The sequence below is a fragment of the Salmo salar genome, chromosome 21, assembly GCF_965601325.2.
Source record: "Salmo salar chromosome 21, fSalSal1, whole genome shotgun sequence".
Lineage (NCBI taxonomy): Eukaryota > Metazoa > Chordata > Actinopteri > Salmoniformes > Salmonidae > Salmo > Salmo salar.
This window is the reverse complement of record NC_138311.1, coordinates 2,056,071-2,078,901: the sequence shown is the minus strand read 5'-3', so window position 1 is coordinate 2,078,901 and position 22,831 is coordinate 2,056,071. Positions and strand designations below refer to the sequence as shown.

Here is a 22,831-nt window from a genome sequence, read left to right as displayed (position 1 = left end):
ATTCTGACGAAGACAGCAAAGGTAATAACATTTTTCTTATAGTAAATCTGACTTTGGTGAGTGCTAAACTTGCTGGGTGTCTAAATAGCTAGCCCTGTGATGCAGGGCTATCTACTGAGAATATTGCAAAATGTGCTTTCACCGAAAAGCTATTTTAAAATCGGACATATCGAGTGCATAGAGGAGTTCTGTATCTATAATTCTTAAAATAATTGTTATGCTTTTTGTGAACGTTTATCGTGAGTAATTTAGTAAATTCACCGGCAGTGTTTCGGTGGGAATGCTAGTCACATGCTAGTCACATGCTAATGTAAAAAGCTGGTTTTTGATATAAATATGAACTTGATTGAACAAAACATGCATGTATTGTATAACATAATGTCCTAGGGTTGTCATCTGATGAAGATCATCAAAGGTTAGTGCTGCATTTAGCTGTGGTTTGGGTTTATGTGACATTATATGCTAGCTTGAAAAATGGGTGTCTGATTATTTCTGGCTGGGTACTCTGCTGACATAATCTAATGTTTTGCTTTCGTTGTAAAGCCTTTTTGAAATCGGACAGTGTGGTTAGATTAACGAGAGTCTTGTCTTTAAAATGGTGTAAAATAGTCGTATGTTTGAAAAATTTAAGTTTTTGCATTTTTGAGGTTTTTGAATAACGCGCCACGGGATTACACTGGCTGTTACATAGGTGGGACGATTTGGTGCCACCTACCCTAGAGAGGTTAAGTGTTCTCGGGCGTGAAAATAGAATTGAACAAAGTGTTACACTGAGCAGCGCGAGCCTCTCGCAGAGCCGTGCTGCTTGTGCCTAGGTTTCATTGAAATAATATAGCAGCGTCTCACACTGCAAAAATTACTTGTTCAGTGTAGCAGGCCTGTTACACACACACACACACCTGGGTGCTGCATGGATGTGGGCTTGTTCAGGGGCGAGGCGACCCGCAGGAAGATCTTCTGTCTCCAGGACACTTTGCGGAGGTTGAGGGGTGCACTCACACTGTCACTGCTGCATCCAGATAGGGTCCTCTTCCTGCCCTCCCCATTACTGATGGGCAAGGGAAAATGATAAAGAGGGAGGGAGGGGGGGTTGAGAGAGAGAGGTGAGGAGAGAGAGAGCAAGAGAGGGAAAAGGAGGGAGAGGGAGCGAGAGAGTGAAAGAGAAGAGGAGTGGGCATGTCACAAATACAAAGGCACGTAAACAAACACCCACACACAGATAGTAGTATACACACGCAGTCACACACACGCAGTCACACACACGCAGTCACACACACACACATAAATATTGATTAATAAAGTAGAAATTAGTAGAGTAGATCCATAATTAGTACATAAAACAAGAGCAAACATCAAGACACAGATGCAGCCACTGTTACATGGATGTTTGGATCATTTCCTTGTGAAAGAAGAAGTTGCGTTTTATGGGAGAGAGGAGAATAGGGAAAGGAAGCTGACTGATCTATTTCAAGACTATGATTCCGTCTGAAATGGCACCTTATTGTGCAAAAGTAGTGCAATATATAGAAAATAGGGTTCTATTTCGGACACACCCTGTTTCTCAATTGTTTCTCAAACCAAAGGTTAAAGCCACACTCTGTAACATGTGCCTACCATCAAAGAGTGGGCCACCGACAAGATAAACTGTCTTTAAATGTCAAAGAAATGTAGACCTGACTTGAAAATGTCTGCAGTTAACACTAGACAATACATTTCAAAATATGTAACCTTGCGTAACCCTGGATCAGATGACAACTGATACTCAGATTAACAAGATACTGTCTAGTCATGAGGCGCTTACTTCACTGCTCAAGAGACCCGAGTAGAGAATAACAGGAAGCCACCTCAGAGCGATGTCAGGGCTACGGGGACACTGTTGCTGAGACGGTGGCGGTGCCCCCACATCCTATAATAGTGTTGCATAATTTTGGGAGGTGGTTCGATTTGAGATTGTAGTGCAGCTCAGGTTTCCATGTGGTCAGGAAGTGAAAAAAACTCCCCATTCCTTAATGATTACAAGCATAACCATAACATGATGCAGCCAACACTATGCTTGAAAATATGAGAGTATGAGAGTGGTACTCAGTAATATGTTGTATTGTATTTGACCCGAACATAACACTTTGTATTCAGGACACATAGTTCATTTCATTGCCACCTCTTTTGCAGTATTACATTAGTGACTTCAAATCAAATTGTATTTGTCACATGTGCCGAATACAACAGGTGTAGACCTTACTGTGAAATGCTTACTTGCAAGCCCTTAACCAACAGTGCAGTTTTGAGAAGAAAAAATAAATAAAGAGTGACAATAAAATAACAATAACGAGGCTATTTACACGGGTTCCTGGTACAGAGTCAATGTGCGAGGGTACAGGTTAGTCGAGGTAATTGAGGTAATACGTACATATAGGTCACTATGCATAGATAATAAACAGCGAGTAGCAGCAACGTAAAAAGGGGGTAGGTCAATGCAAATATTCCTGAGTAGCCATTTTATTAGCTGTTCAGGAGTCTTATGGCTTGGGGGTAAAAGCTGTTAAGAAGCTTTTTGGACCTAGACTTGGCGCTCCGGTACCGCTTTCCATGCGGTAGCAGAGAGAACATTCTATGACTAGGGTGGCTGGAATCTTTGGCAATTTTTAGGGCCTTCCTCTGACACCGCCTGGTATAGAGGTCCTGGATGGTAAGAAGATTGGCCCCAGTGAGGTACTGGGTTGTACGCACTACAGGAGGGGTCTGAGCACGCACCCATGAGGGGCCCCCGTGTTGAGGATCAGCATGACGGATGTGTTGTTACCTACCCTTACCACCTGGGGGCGGCCCGTCAGGGAGTCCAGGAATCAGTTGCAGAGGGAGGTGTTTAGTCCCAGGATCCTAAGCTTAGTGATGAGCTTTGAGGGCGCTATGGTGTTGAACGCTGAGCTGTAGTCAATAGCATTCTCATGTAGGTCCAGGGATTGCAATAGAGATACGTGGATCTGTATGCAAATTGGAGTGGGTCAAGGGTTTCTGTGATGATGGTGTTGTCAGCCATGACCAGCCTTTCAAAGCATTTCATGGCTGCAGGTGTGAGTGCTACAGGTCGGTAGTTATTTAAGCAGGTTACCTTGGTGTTCTTGGGCACAGTGTCACGCCCTGGCCATAGAGAGGGTTTTGTTCTCTATTTTGGTTAGGCCAGGGTGTGACTGGTGTGGGCGTTCTGTGTTCCTTTTTCTATGTTTTTGTATTTCTTTGTTTTGGGCCGAGTAGGGTTCCTAATCAGAGGCAGCTGTCTATCGTTGTCTCTGATTAGGAATCATACTTAGGCAGCCTTTTCCCACCTGTGCTTTGTGGGATCTTGTGTTTGTGTAGCTGCCTGTGAGCAGCCCAGAACGTCACGCTTCGTTTTCATTTGTATTGTTTGGTGAGTTTCATATTTATTAAACATGTGGAACTCTAAGCACGCTGCGCCTTGGTCTACTCCTTTAGACGAGCGTGACAGAAGATCCCACCAAAGAAGGACCAAGCAGCGTGCCCAGGAAGAGCAAGTATCCGGGCCAGGGAGAGAAAGGACTGGACATGGGAGGACATCCTGGACGGCAAGGGATCCTACACTTGGGAAGAGATCCTGGTCGGAAGGGATCGCCTCCCATGGGAACAGGTAGAGGCACTCAGAAGAGCGGAGGCAGCAGGAAAGAAGGACCAACGGCAACGGTATGAGGGAACACGGCTGGCAAGGAAGCCCGAGGGGCAGCCCCCAACATTTTTTGGGGGGGGGGGCACACGGGGAGTGTGGCAGAGTCAGGTTGGAGACCTGAGCCAGCTCCCCGTGCTTACCGGAAGCAGCGTGGTACTGGTCAGGCACCGTGTTATGCTGTGAAACGCACAGTGTCTCCAGTGCGTGCACATAGCCCGGTGCGCTATAGGCCAGCCCCCCGCAAGTGCCATGCTAGAGTGGGCATCGAGCCAGGACGGGTTGTGCAGGCCGTGCGCTCCAGACCTCCAGTGCGTCTCCAGGACTCGGTCTATCCTGTGCCTGCGCCCAGAGCCAGGCCTCCTGCATGTCTCCCCAGCCTGGTGAATCCTGTGCCGGCGCCCAGAGCCAGGCCTCCTGCATGTCTCCCCAGCCTGGTGAGTCCTGTGCCTGCGCCCAGAGCCAGGCCTCCTGCATGTCTCCCCAGCCTGGTGAGTCCTGTGCCTGCGCCCAGAGCCAATCCGGAGCCGCCCGCCAGCCCGGAGCCGCCAGAGCCGCCCGCCAGCCCGGAGCCGCCCGCCAGCCGTGCGCAGCCAGAGTCGCCCGCCAGCCGTGCGCAGCCAGAGTCGCCCGCCAGCCGGGCGCAGCCAGAGTCGCCCGCCAGCCGGGCGCAGCCAGAGTCGCCCGCCAGTCCGGGGCCCGCTGCGAGGGTCCCCAGTCCGTGGTCGGCGGCAGGAGATCACGCTCTAGGGGAGCCATCTAAGTGGGCCAAGCCGAAGGTGGAGCAGGGTCCACGTCCCGCACCAGAGCCTGTGAGCAGCCCAGAACGTCACGCTTCGTTTTCATTTGTATTGTTTGGTGAGTTTCATATTTATTAAACATGTGGAACTCTAAGCACGCTGCGCCTTGGTCTACTCCTTTAGACGAGCGTGACACACAGGGACTATGGTGTTCTGCTTGAGACATGTAGGGATTACAGATTCAGTTAGAGACAGTTGCCAGTTGGTCAGTGCATGCTTGGAGTACACATCCTGGTAATCCGTCTGAATGTTGACCTGTTTAAAGGTCTTACTCACATCAGCTAAGGAGAGCGTGATCACACAGTCTTCCGGAACAGCTGTTGCTCTCATGCATGCTTCAGATTTTCTTGCATCGAAGCGAGCATAGAAGTAATTTAGCTCTTCTGGTAGGCTCGTGTCACTCGGCAGCTCGCGGCTAGGCTTCCCTTTGGAGTCCGTAAAATTTTGTAAGCCCTGCCATATTTGACGAGCGCCGGAGCCGGTGTAGTAGGACTCAATCTTAGTTCTGTATTGACGCTTTGCCTGCTTGATGGTTCGTCGGGGCATAGCGGGATTTCTTATAAGCATCAGGGTTCATCCCAAAGGTGTTCGATGGGGTTGAGGTCAGGGCTCTGTGCAGGCCAGTCAAGTTCTTTCACACCGATCTCGACAAACGATTTCTGTATGGACCTCGCCTTCCCCAAACTGTTGCCACAAAGTTGGAAGCACAGAATCGTCAAGAATGTCATTTTATGCTGTACCGTTAAGATTTCCCTTCACTGGAACTGAAGGGGCCTAGCCTGAACCATGAAAAACAGCCCCAGACCATTATTCCTCTTTCACCAAACTTTACAGTTGGCAATATGTATTGGGGAAGGTAGCGTTCTCCTGGCATCCGCCAAACCCAGATTCTTCCGTTGGACTGCCAGATGGTGAAGCGTGGCTCATCACTCCAGAGAACGCGTTTCCACTGCTCCAGAGTCCAATGGCGGCAAGTTTTACACCAGTCCAACCAACGCTTGGCATGTGTGGCATACCACTTCCCGGCTGAGCTGTTGTTGCTCCTAGACGTTTCCACTTCACAATAACAGCACCTACAGTTGACCGGGACAGCTCAAGCAGGGCAGAAATTTGACTTGTTGGAAAGGCATCCTATGACGGTGCAACGTTGAAAGTCACTGAGCTCTTCAGTACGGGCCAGTATGAGCCATCTACTACCAATGTTTGTCAATGGAGATTGTATGGCTGTGTGCTCGACTTTATCCTGTTAGGTCTAGGGGACAGTATTGACACGGCTGGATAAAAAAACGTACCCGATTTAATCTGGTTACTACTCCTGCCCAGTAACTAGAATATGCATATAATTATTGACTTTGGATAGAAAACACCCTAAAGTTTCTAAAACTGTTTGAATGGTGTCTGTGAGTATAACAGAACTCATATGGCAGGCCAAAACCTGAGAAGATTCCATGCAGGAAGTGGCCTGTCTGAGAATTTCTTGCCCTTCTTGATTATCTCTATCCATTACAGAGGATCTCTGCTGTTACGTGACACTTCCTACGGCTCCCATGGGCTCTCAGAAGGCGGCAAAAAGCTGAATCGTGGCTTTGCAGGATCTGGCTGAAAAAAAGTAGTGCGTTTGGGTAGTGGCTGGTTACAGTACTGTGAGACTCAGGCGCGTGCCCGCGTCGACCGAATGCTTTGTTTTCTTTCCTCTGTTTACCTAAACGCAGATTCCCGGTCGGAATATTATCGCTTTTTTACGCGAAAAATGGCATAAAAATTGATTTTAAACAGCGGTTGACATGCTTCGAAGTACGGTAATGGAATATTTAGAATTTTTTTGTCACGAATTGCGCCATGCTCGTGACCCTTATTTACACTTTGGATAGTGTCTTGAACGCACGAACAAAACGCCGCTATTTGGATATAACGATGGATTGTTTTGGACCAAACCAACATTTGTTATTGAAGTAGCAGTCCTGAGAGTGCATTCTGACGAAGAACAGCAAAGGTAATCAAACTTTTGTAATAGTAAATCGGAGTTTGGTCAGGGCTAAACTTGGTGGGTGTCTAAATAGCTAGCCGTGATGGCTGGGCTATGTACTCAGAATATTGCAAAATGTGCTTTCACCGAAAAGCTATTTTAAAATCAGACACCTCGATTGCACAAAGGAGTTCTGTATCTATAATTCTTAAAATAATTGTTATGTTTTTTGTGAACGTTTATCGTGAGTAATTTAGTAAATTCACCGGAGGTTTGCGGGGGGTATGCTAGTTCTGAACGTCACATGCTAATGTAAAAAGCTGGTTTTTGATATAAATATGAACTTGATTGAACAAAACATGCATGTATTGTATAACATAATGTCCTAGGTGTGTCATCTGATGAAGATCGTCAAAGGTTAGTGCTGCATTTAGCTGTCTTCTGGGTTTTTGTGACATTATATGCTAGCTTGAAAAATGGGTGTCTGATTATTTCTGGCTGGGTACTCTGCTGACATAATCTAATGTTTTGCTTTCGCTGTAAAGCCTTTTTGAAATCGGACAGTGTGGTTAGATAAAGGAGAGTCTTGTCTTTAAAATGGTGTAAAATAGTCATATGTTTGAGAAATTGAAGTAATAGCATTTCTAAGGTATTTGAAAATCGCGCCACGGGATTACACTGGCTGTTGCGTAGGTGGGACGATTTCGTCCCGCCTAGCCCAGAGAGGTTATACACCTGTCAGCAACGGGTGTGGCTGAAATAGCCAAATCCACTAATTTGAAGGGGTGTCCACATACATTTGGCCATGTAATGTATTTCCAAAATGTTTTTTATCTTATGTCCAAAAATGAAAATGCTAAATAATAATAATAAATACACAGAATCCAAAGAATTATAAATATACATTAAGGCTTAAACATCCTTTAACCTGTCTCCTCCCCCTTCATCTACACTGATTGAACTGGATTTAACAAGAGATAATGCATCATAGCTTTTCACCTGGTCAGTCTGTCATGGAAAGAGCCGGTGTTCTTAATGTTTTGTACACACTGAACAAAAATATAAACGCAACACGCAAAGTGTTGGTTTCATGAGGTGAAATTAAAGATCCCAGACAATTTCCATAAGCACAAAAAGCTTAATTCCCTTAAATTTTGAGCATACATTTGTTTGCATCCCTGTTAGTGAGCATTTCTCTTTTGCCAAGATAATCCATCCAAATGACAGGTGTGGTATATCAAGAAGCTGATTAATTAAACAGCATGATCATTACACAGGTGCACCTTACGCTAGGGACAACACTCTAAAATGTGCAGTTTTGTCACACAACACAATGAGATAATGGATGGGCTGGACATGCCGAACATTATATTATAGTATCCACTCCTCGTAACCATGTTTGCCAGTGACAGTTTCTTCCCATTCAAATATTTTTGTTCATCAAAAGGTTCAGTAATACACCCATTTAATTCCAGTATATTTGGCAAAGGCTGTTTCGCTTGGGGAATGCGCTGTCAGTGTGTCGGTATTGTGGCAAACCTCTTCAAAGTTAGGAGCGTTTGTCACAAATTAAGTGGGAAACTGTCACCAAAGTCAGCCCAGAATGAAAGTTCTTTCGAACATGACAGTACCTGTGTGTTTGTTTCGCTGTCCTGGTCCACCCAGGCCGCAGGTAAGGTCAAGGATAGCAGGGTTCGGTACACAAATCTGGTTCTCGGTAGGTCCAGGTCTAAACGCCAACAGGTAAGTCCAAAACAGTCCAGCTCGTACACGGTAAATCCAGCCAATGTAGATTGTCTCTTTCTCTATGGTTCATAGATCCTTCCCGCCCTCTCTCTCTCTTCCTGGTTTTTCTTGACCCTTTATCTGTGGGTCGGCTCCACCTTCTGAGGGTTCCCCTTGCTTCTGGGAATTGTAGTTTTGGCCATTTTGTGATCTGTAGTTCTGATCGGGGTGGCCATTTTAGTGATCGGGCAGAGCCCGTTTATTAGTTCTGCCCTCACATATCTGCCATTTATCACTCGACCCCCTTCTTTGCCACAGTATATTGTATGTATAATATAGGACATTCGGAAAGTATTCAGACCCCTTTACTTTTTCCACAATTTGTTACGTTACAGCCTTATTCTGAACTTGATTACATTTCAACCCCCCTCAATCTACACACAATACCCCACAATGGCAAGGCAAAAACAGGTTTTTAGAAATGTTTTGCATATAAAAAAATAAACGGAAATATCAAATATCAAGTATTCAGACGCTTTACTCAGTACTTTCTTGAAGCACCTTTGGCAGCGATTACAGCCTTGAGACTTCTTAATTATGAAGCTACAAGCATGGCACACCTTTATGTGGGGAGTCTATCCCATTTTTCTCTGCAGATCTTCTCAAGCTCTGCCAGGTTGGATGGGGAGAGTCGCTGCACAGCTATTTTCAAATCTTTCAGAGATGTTTGATCGGGTTCAAGTCCAGGCTCTGGCTGGGCCACTCAAGGACATTCAGAGACTTGTCTCTCTGTACTTTGGTCTGTTTATCTTTCCCTAGATCGTGACTAGTCTCCTAGTCCATGCCGCTGAAAAACATCCCCACAGCATGATGCTGCCACCACCATGCTTCACCGTAGGGATGGTATTGGCCAGGTGATGAGCGGTGCCTGGTTTCCTCCTGACATGACGCTTGCAATTCAGGTCAAAGAGTTCAATCTTGGTTTCATCTGACCACACAATCTTGTTTCTCATAGTCTGAGAGTTCTTTAGGTGCCTTAGCAACTGTCATGTGCCTTTTATTGAGGAGTGGCTTCCGTCTGGCCACTCTACCATAAAAGCCTGATTGGTAGAGTGCTGCAGAGATGGTTGTATTCTGGAAGGTTCTCCCATCTCCCCAGACAAACTCTAGAGCTCTGTCAGAGTGACCATCGGGTTCTTAGTCACCTCCCTGACCAAGGCCCTTCTCCCCAGATCACTCAGTTTGGCCAGGCGGCCAGTTCTAGGAAGAGTCTTGGTGGTTCCAAACTTCTTCCATTTAAGAATGATGGAGGCAACTGTGTTCTTGCAGACCTTCAATGCTGCAGAAATGTAGTGGAACCCTTTCCTAGATGTTTGCCTCAACACAATCCTGTCTCAAAGCTCTAACGACAATTCCTTCGACCTAATGGCTTGGTTTTTGCTCTGATTGCACTAAATGTTGCACCTTATATAGACAGGTGGGTGCCTTTCCAAATAATGTCCAATCAATTGAATTTACCACAGGTGGACTACAATCAAGTTGTAGAAACATCTCAAGGATGTCTTGATTGTCCTGTGAGGATCAGAATGGATCAGATCAACTTGGCGGTGGATGACAGTAGCCAGGCCCTCTCTCACCCAAAGAGGGGAGGAAGGAGTTGCTGCTGAGTTGACAGCTCACACCTTGTCGTAAATTACAGCAGAAGAGGACTCTCTTTTCCCTCCAGTATTAGGAATGTCTTTGTTAACAGACAGTCTTTCCAACAAAACTCTAACAGTTTCTAAAGTGAATACTGGAACAATATTTCTAACATAAGAACGTGGGGAATGGTCAGAGATGATCTATAGAAAATTAATGTTTTGTGATCTCATTAAAAGGGTTATAAAGAAAATACAGTAACTTGAAAAATATAGCCCTTTTATCTGTCAACCATAGGAGAATCTATCTCCTATAAACTGTGCATAATAAGTAGCCACGCCCCGAGTGAGGTCAGAGAGTGTCAGGCTGACGGAACCGTCCCCTTCGGCCAGAGTGCATAAAATGTTTGGTAACAGAAATTAACAGACCAGAAAAGCGTGCAGCGTAGCTACACATTTGAAATGGTTGGAACTTTGAACCTCAACACGAGGTGAAGAAAATAAACTCACCTCCCAGACTAGACCAGAACATCGCCAGGCTGCAGCTGTGCGTGTAAAGTGATTCAAACTCTGACTATCAACACGAGGTGGAGAGAGGAGAAACCTCCCCTCTCGGACAATCACTGGTACGGCTGATTAGCTGTCCTAAGTCAAATATCTAGAAAAGCGAATCTAAGTGGGACCATCCTACTACTCTTCAAATCATCCTACTGTACTACTCCTCTCAAATTACCGTAGTACGCTACTCTCATCACCCAGTGGGAACCATCGACACGGCTGGCTAGCCTATCTTCCGAGGAGCATCTTCCAGAGTGAACAACAGTAGAAGACAGGAAAGGGGAGTTAGCTAGTAAATAAATAATTAAACCAATTTGTGAGGTACTGTATCATAGGTAAGGCTGGGGGTTTTGCAGATCCAAGAAGGTTACAACTGTTCAGAATGATGATAGGATAAGAGGTAATGATTAATACGTTGACGGTTTTATGAATGTGACAGATAAAGACCTTTAGAGTTTAATTCAGGAGATGGTAACTCTTCAAACAACTGCTCTTGTGGTGCCCGAAATTCCTAATGAGTTAATTGTTACATGATTAATTTAATTGGGTAACAATTAAACATACTTAGTTGATTCGATAAATAACAGTCATCAGATCAATGAATGTCACGACAAGGAAATTCAATGGAAACAGGATGCACCTGAGCTCAATTTCGAGTCTCATAGGAAAGGGTCTGTTTACTCATGTAATTAAGGTAGGTATCTGTTTTTTATTTTTAATATATGTGCAAAAATGTCTAAAAAACGGTTTTCGCTTTGACATTATGGGGTATTGTGTGCAGATAATTCAACACATTTTAGAATAAGGCTGTAACGTAACAAAATGTGGAAAAAGTGAAGGGGTCTGAATACTTTCCCGAATGCACTGTAAAAGTGGATCCTCGTGCTTGTATTGTCCTTCCTTTTTAGACCACAAAGGCCTAATAAAATACTTAAAATGGTAGACTAACCGGTGAGTCTGGGTCCATCTCTTTCTCTCTCTCTGTGGTGACTTAAAGAAGAGTAAAGAGCCTTCACTTGGCCAAAGCACTGAAGAGTTTTGCGAACGGGGGTGTGCTATACTTAACAAATGTTCACTGGACCTGATGACTCTGATCATTGAATAACTTAAAAAGGATATTATCGAGATCGCAACCTCAGTTGAAAATTCACAGCAAGCTCTATGAGATGAGCTTAATGACCCTATCAAACTGGATGATCTCATTAAGAGTAACGCTGACCTTCAGACCAAGATTACGACCGAACTGAGGGAGAGGAAAATCAAGAAGCATAAATGCAATTTGGAAGAAAAGAACAACGGACTAATATACCTCTGTCGAGATCCTGAGCACAAGAAACCACAAAACCGGAAGAGACAAGCCGATGACAGACGCTGAGTTCCTCCGTCAGACCAACTATCCACAGACAGGCTAACTCTGGCTCCTCAACCAACGGTGAGCATTTCTTCTACAACAGAGGACGAGGACACGGGGGACAACATCAAGGACAACTCCCCCAGCACGCAAGAGGGTTTGAGGCATACGTCGGGAGAAGAAGAAATTCACTACCACCCCGCGACACCTACCAATTGAGATCCAGGACCGCCCCTAGTCCAACAGGAGCTAAATGTCTTCAACTCATCAAGACAGACCCTGACATCAGCTCACCTTAATGTTCTCAATAAGGGCTTATCATTTGTACCCACTGCATACGTGAATGACTTTGAAGTCCAGATAGATCTATTCAAGTTTTTCCGTAATCTGAGATTGCGTGAGTTCTTTGATAACAGTGAAACATGACTCCACTTGAAGTGTCATCCTAAGTGAGATGTATACATAGGTCTACCACGCTAATCAATAGACTTACCTGTCCTACCGTGAGTCAAGGAGGAGATGGACCCATTAACCCAGCTGAGGGAGCTGAGAACTATGAGAGAACCACATTTAGAGCAAAACATTTATTCGCACCTCCCCCCAAACGCAATGCATCCATAGAAACCTTCTGCAGGATTGTTGAAAATGATGTAGGTGACCTACTGAAAGACAAACAGAAACACAAATCCTACGATAACCTGAGTAGAGACGAGAGAATGACTCTTACAGTCAGATTATGTTGATTATCATAAACAAATGTGACAAAGGAGGAGGAATTTGTATACAAAACAAATGTGACTATGTGAATGAATGTCACCGACAACTATCTAAAGGTGACTTCTATCGCAAACTGAATCATGACCCTACCCTAGAATTCCAGCATAATATCTCAACCACAGTGGAAAGCTGTTTGGAATCAGGACAAATCACCAAAAAATAATGTGAATTTCTGTGTGAAATTTCCTAAGATACCAACTTTTTATTCAATTGCTAAATTACACAAACAAGTGTCTCCACCCCCAGGTAGACCCATTGTAGCAGCCATTGACTCTGTGACATCCAACATTTTAAAGTTTGTGGATCACCACATTAAACCGATGGTTGAGAATCTCCCATCTTATGTCAAAGACACCAGTCACATGATCTCATTGATAGAGGTCTTATGAAGGATACCAGAGGGCACCCTGCTGGCCAATTTGATGTGGAGAGTTTGTACACTAAAATCCCACACACTGGAGGCTTGCAGGCACTGTAACACCTCCTTCAGCAGAGAGACTCTACCCTTGCTCCATCCAATGATTGCATCTTACAACTTATTATCCAATAACTACTTTGTGTTTGAGTCAGAATTTACACAGACTTATACACAAAGTCCACAATACCCTGCTATGTGCAGATAGTATGCATCCCCTTTCCCTCTAAGAATGGTCTACCATATAGCCAGTTATGCAGGGTTTAATGAATCTGTAGCCACCAGACAGATTTTCACAGCAATGCAAAAAAAAGGACAAATTCAAAACGAGACACTCTAAGGACAAAACTCTTGATGCTGCAATAATGAAAATATCTCAAAAACCAAGAGAGGAATTTCTAAAAACTCAACCAAAGAAGAAAAACAACACAACTGTCTTCTACACCAAGCACAACGTGTTCAGAGAAAATGAAAGCAATCCTGAAAAAGCACTGGCATATTCTGCAATCAGACCAAAAAAAATCACACACCTCTTCATGGAACCCCCACTGGTGGTCTATAAGCGTGGTCACAATATTGGAGATATCTTGGTGAGATCTGACCTGCCCCCTGAGCCCACTCAGACACTCTTGTGGCTCATACAGGTCGAAAAATCCCTGATAGGGGTATCATCTCATGCAAGACCAAGGGAGTAATCTCTCTCATCACCTGTTCATGTGGGAAAGCCCACGTAGGACAAACAAAAATACAAATTAAACAACGCATAGCTGAACACCGCAGCTCAATCAGGTGTAAGAACATTGACTATCCAGTAGCAGCTCACTTTGTTGAAGCTAACCATCCTATCTCCTCCCTCCAATACACATGCATTGAGCATGTTGCTCTTAAAGGAGAGGAGGTAACACGGAGATCCTACTACTACAAAGGGAGGCTTACTGGATATCCTATCTAAAAACATTAACCCCTAGTGGTCTGAATCTTGTAAGTCTTGTAAATGGATTTATTCTTTCTACAGCTTATCAGCGTACACCTAATATATTCACCGTATGATGATGCTCATTATGCATTATGGTTGAACCAAAAGATTACAAAAATGAAATAGGAAACAATTAAATATATATGTGAAATTGAATTAAACAATGTATGCTGATGCTAATATTATGTACAATATTCATTATGTTTCCATATGATAACAATAGCCTAATATACTCAATATGCCATAAACTATTGTTTTTTAACAGTTTCACTTAATTCGTTCTAATTAACTTAATCATTATGACACACCCCTCACTATTGTCATTGGTTCAAGCGTTTATGACATTACCCTGAGGAAGGCACAGTGATGCCGAAACGTTGGGGATTTACCCAACACATTTCTGGGAGTTAATATATAGAGTGTGCGACTCTCTTTATTATTTTTATGCCCCACCAAGATTGACATGCTAAAATCGCCACTGGTGGTGGGTCACAAATGATGATCAATAACATCAAAGGCTGCACTGAAATCTAACAATACAGAGTCAGTGCAGTACAAGTTGAGAGCCCTTTCCTATATGCATGCTGAAAGTCAGTAGTTAACTGCTGAAAGTCAGTAGTTAATAGGGGGGGCCGTGCCAAGGGGCACCGGAGTAGCTGGCTCCTCCTGCACCAGCTGTGGTCGGAGAGGACACACGGCCGACCGGTGCTGGAGGAGCCAGTCTGGGAGTCGAGAGGGCAGGCAGAACACTTCTCGGTCACCCCAGGTGAGTCAGCACCAGATTCACCCAGAACCCCCTGTTGGTCACGTGTTCTTACCTGTTTTGTTTTCTAAATTTTTTCCCTCTTCCCAGCTAGTCGATTCAGGCGCAGCTGGGAACTTTATGGATCGTGGACTTGCCATTAAGCTGGGCATACCGCGGGTGCCCGATAGACCCCCTCTTCCCCGTGCACTCCCTAGATAGCCGACCATTAGGGTCAGGGCTAGTCAGGGAGTCTACGGTGCCACTGGACATGGTAACGCAGGGGAATCATAAGGAACGCATTAGTTTTTTCCTTATTGATTCGCCTGCGTTTCTGGTGGTGCTGGGGGTCCCCTGGCTGGCTGGTCACAATCCCCGTATTTCGTGGAAACAGGGGGTTCTCCAGGGGTGGTCAGAGGAGTGTTCAGGGAGGTGTCTAGGAGTTTCCATAGGTGCCACGTCGGTGGAGAGTCCAGACCAGGTGTCCCCGTGCGCATTCCCGCTGAGTACGCCGATTTGGCGATCGCCTTCTGTAAAAAGAGGGCGACTAAATTACCACCCCATCGACAGGGGGATTGTGCGATAGACCTCCAGGTTAACGCTGCGCTTCCCAAGAGTCACGTGTACCCCTTGTCACAGGAGGAGACAGCAGCTATGGAGACATATGTCACTGAATCCCTGGGACAGGGGTACATTCGGCCCTCCATCTCACCCGCCTCCTCGAGTTTCTTTTTTGTGAAGAAAAAGGAGGGAGGTCTGCGTCCGTGCATTGATTACAGAGGTCTAAACGCTATCACGGTGGGGTTTAGTTACCCACTACCTCTCATCGCTACGGCGGTGGAATCATTTCACGGAGCAAAGTTCTTCACGAAACTGGATCTCAGGAGCGCGTATAACCTGGTGCGTATCAAGAAGGGAGACGAGTGGAAAACCGCCTTTGCACGTGACCGACCGAGCTCCGCGCGGCCCGGGGAAGGGCGGGCTGCGGAGCTGACCCGTTAAGGCTGAGAAATGTGTGTTTTCCAAACGAGCCGTTTCCTTTCTGGGTTATCGCATTTCCACCACGGGGGTGGTGATGGAGTGTGACCGCGTTAAGGCCGTGCGTAATTGGCCGACTCCAACTACGGTGAAGGAAGTGCAGCGGTTCTTAGGCTTTGCCAATTACTACCGGAGGTTTATCCGGGGTTTTGGCCAGGTTGCGGCTCCCATTACCTCACTGCTGAAGGGGGGGCCAGTGCGTTTGCGATGGTTGACGGAGGCGGACGGAGCCTTCAAGAAGTTGAAGACCCTGTTCACCGACGCACCCGTGTTGGCGCACCCGGACCCGTCTCTAGCATTCATAGTGGAGGTGGACGCATCCGAGGCTGGGGTGGGTGCCGTGCTATCACAGCGCTCGGGTATGCCATCGAAACTCCGCCCCTGCGCTTTCTTTTCGAAGAAGCTCAGTTTGGCGGAGCGTAACTATGATGTGGGGGACAGGGAGTTGCTAGCGGTGGTAAAAGCTTTGAGGGTGTGGCGGCACTGGCTTGAGGGGGCTAAACACCCCTTTCTCATCTGGACCAACCACCGAAACCTGGAGTACATCCGGGCAGCGAGGAGACTGAATCCGCGTCAGGCAAGGTGGGCCATGTTCTTCGCCCGGTTTAGGTTCACTATCTCCTATAGACCGGGTTCCCTTAACACTAGAGCCGACGCGCTGTCCCGTCTCTATGACACGGAGGACCGGCCCATCGATCCAACTTCCATCATTCCAGCGTCTAGGCTGGTGGCACCGGTGGTATGGGAGGTGGACGCGGACATCGAGCGGGCATTAGGTTGGAACCTGCGCCTGCGCAGGTTCCCGTGGGTCGCATGTATGTGCCGCTCGGTGTTCGTGATCGTTTGATTCGATGGGCGCACACGCTACCTACTGCGGGTCATCCTGGTGTGGCGAGGACAGTGCGGAGTCTCAGGGGGAAGTACTGGTGGCCCACCGTGGCTAAGGACGTGAGGTCCTATGTCTCTTCCTGTTCGGTGTGCGCTCAGAGTAAGGCTCCTAGGCATCTACCAAGAGGGAAGTTACAGCCCCTCCCCGTTCCACAACGGCCATGGTCGCACCGGTCTATAGATTTCTTGACAGATCTTCCCCCCTCTCAGGGGAACACTGCGATTCTGGTGGTTGTGGATCGGTTCTCTAAGTCCTGCCGTCTCCTCCCATTGCCCGGTCTCCCTACGGCCCTGCAGACTGCGGAGGCCCTATTTACCCACGTCAGGACATTGTCTCTGATCGAGGTTCCCAGTTCACATCCAGGGTCTGGAGGGCGTTTATGGAGCGGCTGGGGGTCTCGGTCAGTTTGACCTCCGGTTTTCACCCCGAGAGCAATGGGCAGGCGGAGAGGGTGAACCAGGAGGTGGGCAGGTTTCTGAGGTCGTATTGCCAGGACCGGCCAGGGGAGTGGGCGAGGTACATTCCCTGGGCTGAGTTAGCCCAGAACTCACTTCGCCACTCCTCTACTAACATGTCACCCTTTCAGTGTGTTTTGGGTTACCAACCGGTCCTGGCACCATGGCACCAGAGCCAGACCGAGGCTCCTGCGGTGGAGGACTGGGTACAGCACTCCAAGGAGACCTGGAGAGCCGTCCAGGACTCCCTGAAGGAGGCCAGTGGACGGCAGAAGAGGAGTACTGACCGCCACCGCAGTGAGGCACCCGTGTTCGTACCAGGAGACAGGGTCTGGCTCTCGACCCGGAACCTGCCCCTCCGCGTGCCCTGCCGGAAGCTGGGGCCGCAGTGTGTGGGTCCCTTTAAAGTCCTGAGGAGGATAAACGAGGTGTGTTATCGGTTACAACTCCCTTCATATTACCGTATTAACCCCTCGTTTCATGTGTCTCTCCTCAGGCCGGTGGTAGCTGGTCCCCTGCAGGAAGGTGAGGTGCCGGAGGTCCCTCCACCCCCTCTGGACATCGGGGGGTCCCCGGCGTACAGCATACGGGCCATTCTGGACTCGAGACGCCGGGCGAGGGGCCTGCAGTACCTCGTGGACTGGGAGGGGTACGGCCCGGAGGAGAGGTGCTGGGTGCCGGCGAAGGACGTCTTGGACCCATCCATGTTGAAGGATTTCCATCGCCTCCGTCCGGATCGCCCTGAGCCTCGCCCTCCGGGTCGTCCTCGAGGCCGGTGTCGGTGCGCTGCGGGAGCCGCGCGTCAGGAGGGGGGTACTGTCACGATTCCCACCGACGGTGGCGCCCCCTCCTGCTCGGGTGGCGCTCGGCGGTCGTCGTCACCGGCCTATTAGCTGCCACTGATTCCCTTTTTTGGTTTTCCCTTTTTGGTTTTGTGCAACTGTGTTTAGTTTGGTTAATTAGCGGGGCTATTTATGTTAGCTGGTCCGCTTCCGTGTTGTGCGGGATTATTTCTATTGTGACGGCTCATGTTCATGTCGGCGCTATTTTACGCCGTGTGTATTTAATCCCCTGTGTTTGGGAGTATTTTGTTTAATGAGTGAGTGTTCATTAAATACGCCACTACCCTGTGCTCGCTGCTTCCTGTGCCTCATTCCTTCACCACGACTACCAATCCGTTACAACGGGAGGATCTTGTCAATGATCTCAAGGCAGCTGGGACCATAGTCACCAAGAAAACAATTGGTTACACACTACGCCGTGAAGGACTGAAATCCTGCAGCACCCAGAAGGTCCCCCTGCTCAAGAAAGCACATATACATGCCTGTCTGAAGTTTGCCAATGAACATCTGAATGATTCAGAGGACAACTGGGTGAAAGTGTTGTGGTCAGATGAGACCAAAATGGAGCTCTTTGGCATCAACTCAACTCACCATGTTTGGAGGAGGAGGAATGCTGCCTATGACCCCAAGAACACCATCCCCACCGTCAAACATGGAGGTGGAAACATTATGCTTTGGGGGTGTTTTTCTGCTAAGGGGACAGGACAACTTCACCGCATCAAAGGGACGATGGACGGGGCCATGTACGGTCAAATCTTGGGTGAGAACCTCCTTCCCTCAGCCAGGGCATTGAAAATGGGTCGTGGATGGGTATTCCAGCATGACAATGGCCTAAAACACACGGCCAAGGCAACAAAGGAGTGGCTCAAGAAGAAGCACATTAAGGTCCTGGAGTGGCCTAGCCAGTCTCCAGGCCTTAAATCCCATAGAAAATCTGTGGAGGGAGCTGAAGGTTCGAGTTGCCAAACGTCAGCCTCAAAACCTTAATGACTTGGAGAAGATCTGCAAAGAGGACTGGGACAAAATCCCTCCTGAGATGTGTGCAAACCTGGTGGCTAACTACAAGAAACGTCTGACCTCTGTGATTGCCAACAAGGGTTTTGCCACCAAGTACTAAGTCATTTTTTGCAGAGGGGGTCAAATACTTATTTCCCTCATTAAAATGCAAATCAATTTATGACATTTTTGACAATCGTTATTCTGTTTTTTGTTGTTGTTATTCTGTCTCTCACTATTCAAATAAACCTACCATTAAAATTATAGACTGATCATTTCTTTGTCAGTGGGCAAACGTCCAAAATCAGCAGGGGATCAAATTATTTTTCCCTCACTGTATCACGTACAGTTGAAGTCGGAAGTTTACATACACCTTAGCCAAATACATTTAAACTCAGTTTTTCACAATTCCTGACATTTAATCCTAGTAAAAAGTCCGTGTCTTAGGTCAGTTAGGATCACCACTTTATTTTAAGAATGTGAAATGCCAGAATAATAGTAGAGAGAATGATTTATTTCAGCTTTTATTTCTTTCATCACATTCCCAGTGGGTCAGAAGTTTACATACGCTCAATTAGTATTTGGTAGCATTGCCTTTAAATTGTTTTACTTGGGTCAAATGTTTCGGGTAGACTTCCACAAGCTTCCCACAATAAGTTGGGTGAATTTTGACCCATTCCTCCTGACAGAGCTGGTGTAACTGAGTCAGATTTGTAGGCCTCCTTGCTCGCACACGCTTTTTCAGTTCTGACCACACATTTTCAGGGCTCTGTGATGGCCATTCCAGCACCTTGACTTTTTTGTCCATAAGCCATTTTGCCACAACTTTGGAAGTATGCTTGGACTCATTGTCTGTTTGGAAGACCCATTTGCGACCAAGCTTTAACTTCCTGACTGATGTCTTGAGATATTGCTTCAATATATCCACATCATTTTCCATACTCGTGATGCCATCTATTTTGTGAAGTGCACCAGTCCCTCCTGCAGCAAAGCACCCCCACAAAATGATGCTGCCATCCCCGTGCTTCACGGTTGGGATGGTGTTCTTCGGCTTGGATGGTCATTATGGCCATCGTTATGACATCATTTTCTGGAATTTTCCAAGCTGTTTAAAGTCATAGTCAACTTAGTGTATGTACACTTCTGACCCACTGGAATTGTGATACAGTGAATTATAAATGAAATAATCGGTTTGTAACAGATTATGACTTGTGTCATGCACAAAGTAGATGTCCAAACCGACTTGCCAAAACTATAGTTTGTTAACAATAAATTTGTGGAGTGGTTGAAAAACGAGTTTTAATGACTAAGTGTATGTAAACTTCCGACTTCAACTGTAACAATAATACATTACCAAACATAAGCTCTTTAATCCCACCCCTCAGCCACTCTCAACCCATCCCACCTACTGTATCACCATAGACAAACCTCGTTTGCTTTCCATTTGCTATATATCCTTAAATTGTTCTGTGATGTTTTACATATGTTTTGAACGTTGATTATATTTTAGATTTTAGATTCTTCAAAGTATCCACCCTTTGCCTTGATGACAGCTTTGCATACTCTTGTCATTCTCTCAACCAGCTTCAAGCGGTAGTCTTTAAACAATCTAAATAGAATGAGATAAATATATTTAGATTTGTTAAACACTTTTTTGGTTACTACATGATTACATATGTGTGTTATTTCATAGTTTTGATGTCTTCACTATTATTCTACAATATAGAAAATAGTAAAAATAAAGCAAAACCCTTGAATGAGTAGGAGTGTCAACTTTTGATAGGTACTGTATATGTATCAGAAATACAAAAACACAAAACAAAATCTGGAAAAGTTTAAGGTGTGTGAATACTTTCTGAAGGCACTGTAGATATAGGCAGGGACGAAAAGCCATGTGTTAAAATATTTAGGTGGACGCAACAAATAACTGCTGCTGCCATCCCACCGACAAAACATGCCCCCAACCAACCCCTCCTCCCATTTTCTCTGCCATCCCTGGCCGGTAATTCAGGTGTGGTCAAAGCAGGGGGGCGAGCATGCTCCCCCTCTCACCTCCAGAGGGTCCTGGTGTCGGCCAAAGACCCCATGGACCCGAAGGAGCCCTGGTAAAAGCTTTTCAGGAAAGTGGGAGAGGAGAAGGATGAGGAGAGACTGAAGTTGGACTCGCTCTCCGACACGCTGCGCATTCTCGAGTAGGACACGGGGCTGGTGTTCAAAATGAAGAAACCAAGGTTATTGTGGAATAAATGTGGTCTGGATGCAAAATGAATGTTCTTTAAAAAAAAGAAGAGTCATGCCATGGGCTGGAGCCTCTTAGGTGACATTATGATGTTGACTGTGTTTGTAGGGTCTGTTGGTTGTGTTCTTTTTTGTGTTGTGAGTGTGAAAAAGAATGTTCATGAGCAGAAACTAGACCTGATTGACTTGTTTTAAAGGGAATCAAATCAAATCTGTTATGGTGGGAAAGCCATTCACATAATAAGAAATTGAAGAATGTAAAATAGATTACATTGTTGATGTAGAACAGATGATGGGTGCATAAATTATTTGTCAGTTAGTGACATACTCATTAGTGTGGACTTTCCATGACAGTTAGTTTTAGCGTCTTAAATCTGAAATCCGCATAAGGAGAACAGTGCCACTGTTCACCCCAGCACATTTGTTATTGTTTTATAGATGCAATGTAGGAGAGGAGCATCCAGCATCCTGTAAACATATATTTTTTTGCAGTAAATACTCTGCTGTTCTATCACGTGTGCAATGAAATCTGAGGAAAAAAACTGTGTTAGTTGTTTAAAGTAACTTCCTTGCTGTTGTAAAATGAATGTGGCAGTTTCACCATTACGAATTCCAGCTTAAAAACAAAACTTTCCATCAATATTTCAATAACAGTAGCTGTCAATGTGTCATTGCTAGCATTAGCCCCTAAAGAACATATTCCACATTCAAGTACAATATGAGGTGCTATTTTATAAAAGGCCCTATGCCAATCTTATTTACATCACAAATAAAGCATGTTTCCTCATCACAAGATGCTGTATACACAACAGTTGACTAGGGCAAATCACCAGGCTAGAATGAGAGAAGCTTCAGAAGTAGATCTGCATCTACACACATAGAAATAGAACAAACAGAATAGTCATTCAATCTACACGGAATACCCCATTATGACAAAATGAAAACATTTTTTTTTTGGGGGGGGGGGATTTATTGAAAATGAAATACAGAAATCAGATTTACACAAGTATTCACACCCCTTTGCTGACACTCCAAATGTAGCTTAGGTGCATCCAATGTCCTTTGATCATCCTTGAGATGTCACTAAAACTTGATTGGAGTCCACCTGTGCCAATTCAATTGTTTGGATGATTTAGAAAGAAACACACCTGTCTATATAAGGTCCACAGTTGACAATGCATGTCAGAGCAGAAACTATACCATGAAGTCGGTAGATCTCCGAGATAGAATTGTGATGAGGCATATATCTGGGGAAGGGTATAAAACAATTTCTAGAGTGTTGAAAGTTTCCAAGAGCACAGTGGTCTCCATCATTGAAAATTGAAAAAAATATGGAACTACCCAGACTCTGCCTAGAGCTGGCCGTCCGACCAAACTTATCAACCGGGCAAGAAGGACCTTGGTGAGGGAGGTGACCAAGAACCCAACGACCACTCTGATAGAACTACAGAGTTCCTTGGCTGAGATGGGAGAACCTGCCAGAAGGACAACTGTCTCTACAGCACTTCACCAATCTGGGCTTTATGGGACAACAGCCAGACAGAATCCACTCCTGAGAAAAAGGCACATGGCAGTTCCAACAGGACAATGACCACAAGCATACAGCCAAAGCAAACCCGGAATGGCTTCAGAATAATGTTAAAGTCCTTGAGTGGCTGAGCCAAAGCCCAGACTTGAATCCCATTGAAAATCTGTGACTTGATGATTTCAGTTCACTGCCATCTAACCATCTAACTTATCAGAGCTTGAG

At 45.9% G+C, this 22,831-nt stretch overlaps 1 protein-coding gene across 3 annotated transcripts in view; it reads right to left on the bottom strand.

Annotated features, from left to right (window-relative positions):
- The window catches only part of tbc1d4 (TBC1 domain family, member 4), a 160,712-nt gene that overhangs the window by 38,509 nt on the left and 99,372 nt on the right, over positions 1-22,831 (bottom strand). For 2 of the 3 annotated variants that reach the window (XM_014163748.3, XM_045704356.2), the window contains one exon: positions 900-1,048. In XM_014163748.3, coding sequence (XP_014019223.1) covers positions 900-1,048 — 149 coding nt within the window. Of the gene's footprint in view, positions 1-899; positions 1,049-10,314; positions 10,335-22,831 lie in introns of those variants that run through there. The other variant, XM_045704357.2, reaches the window with a different exon arrangement.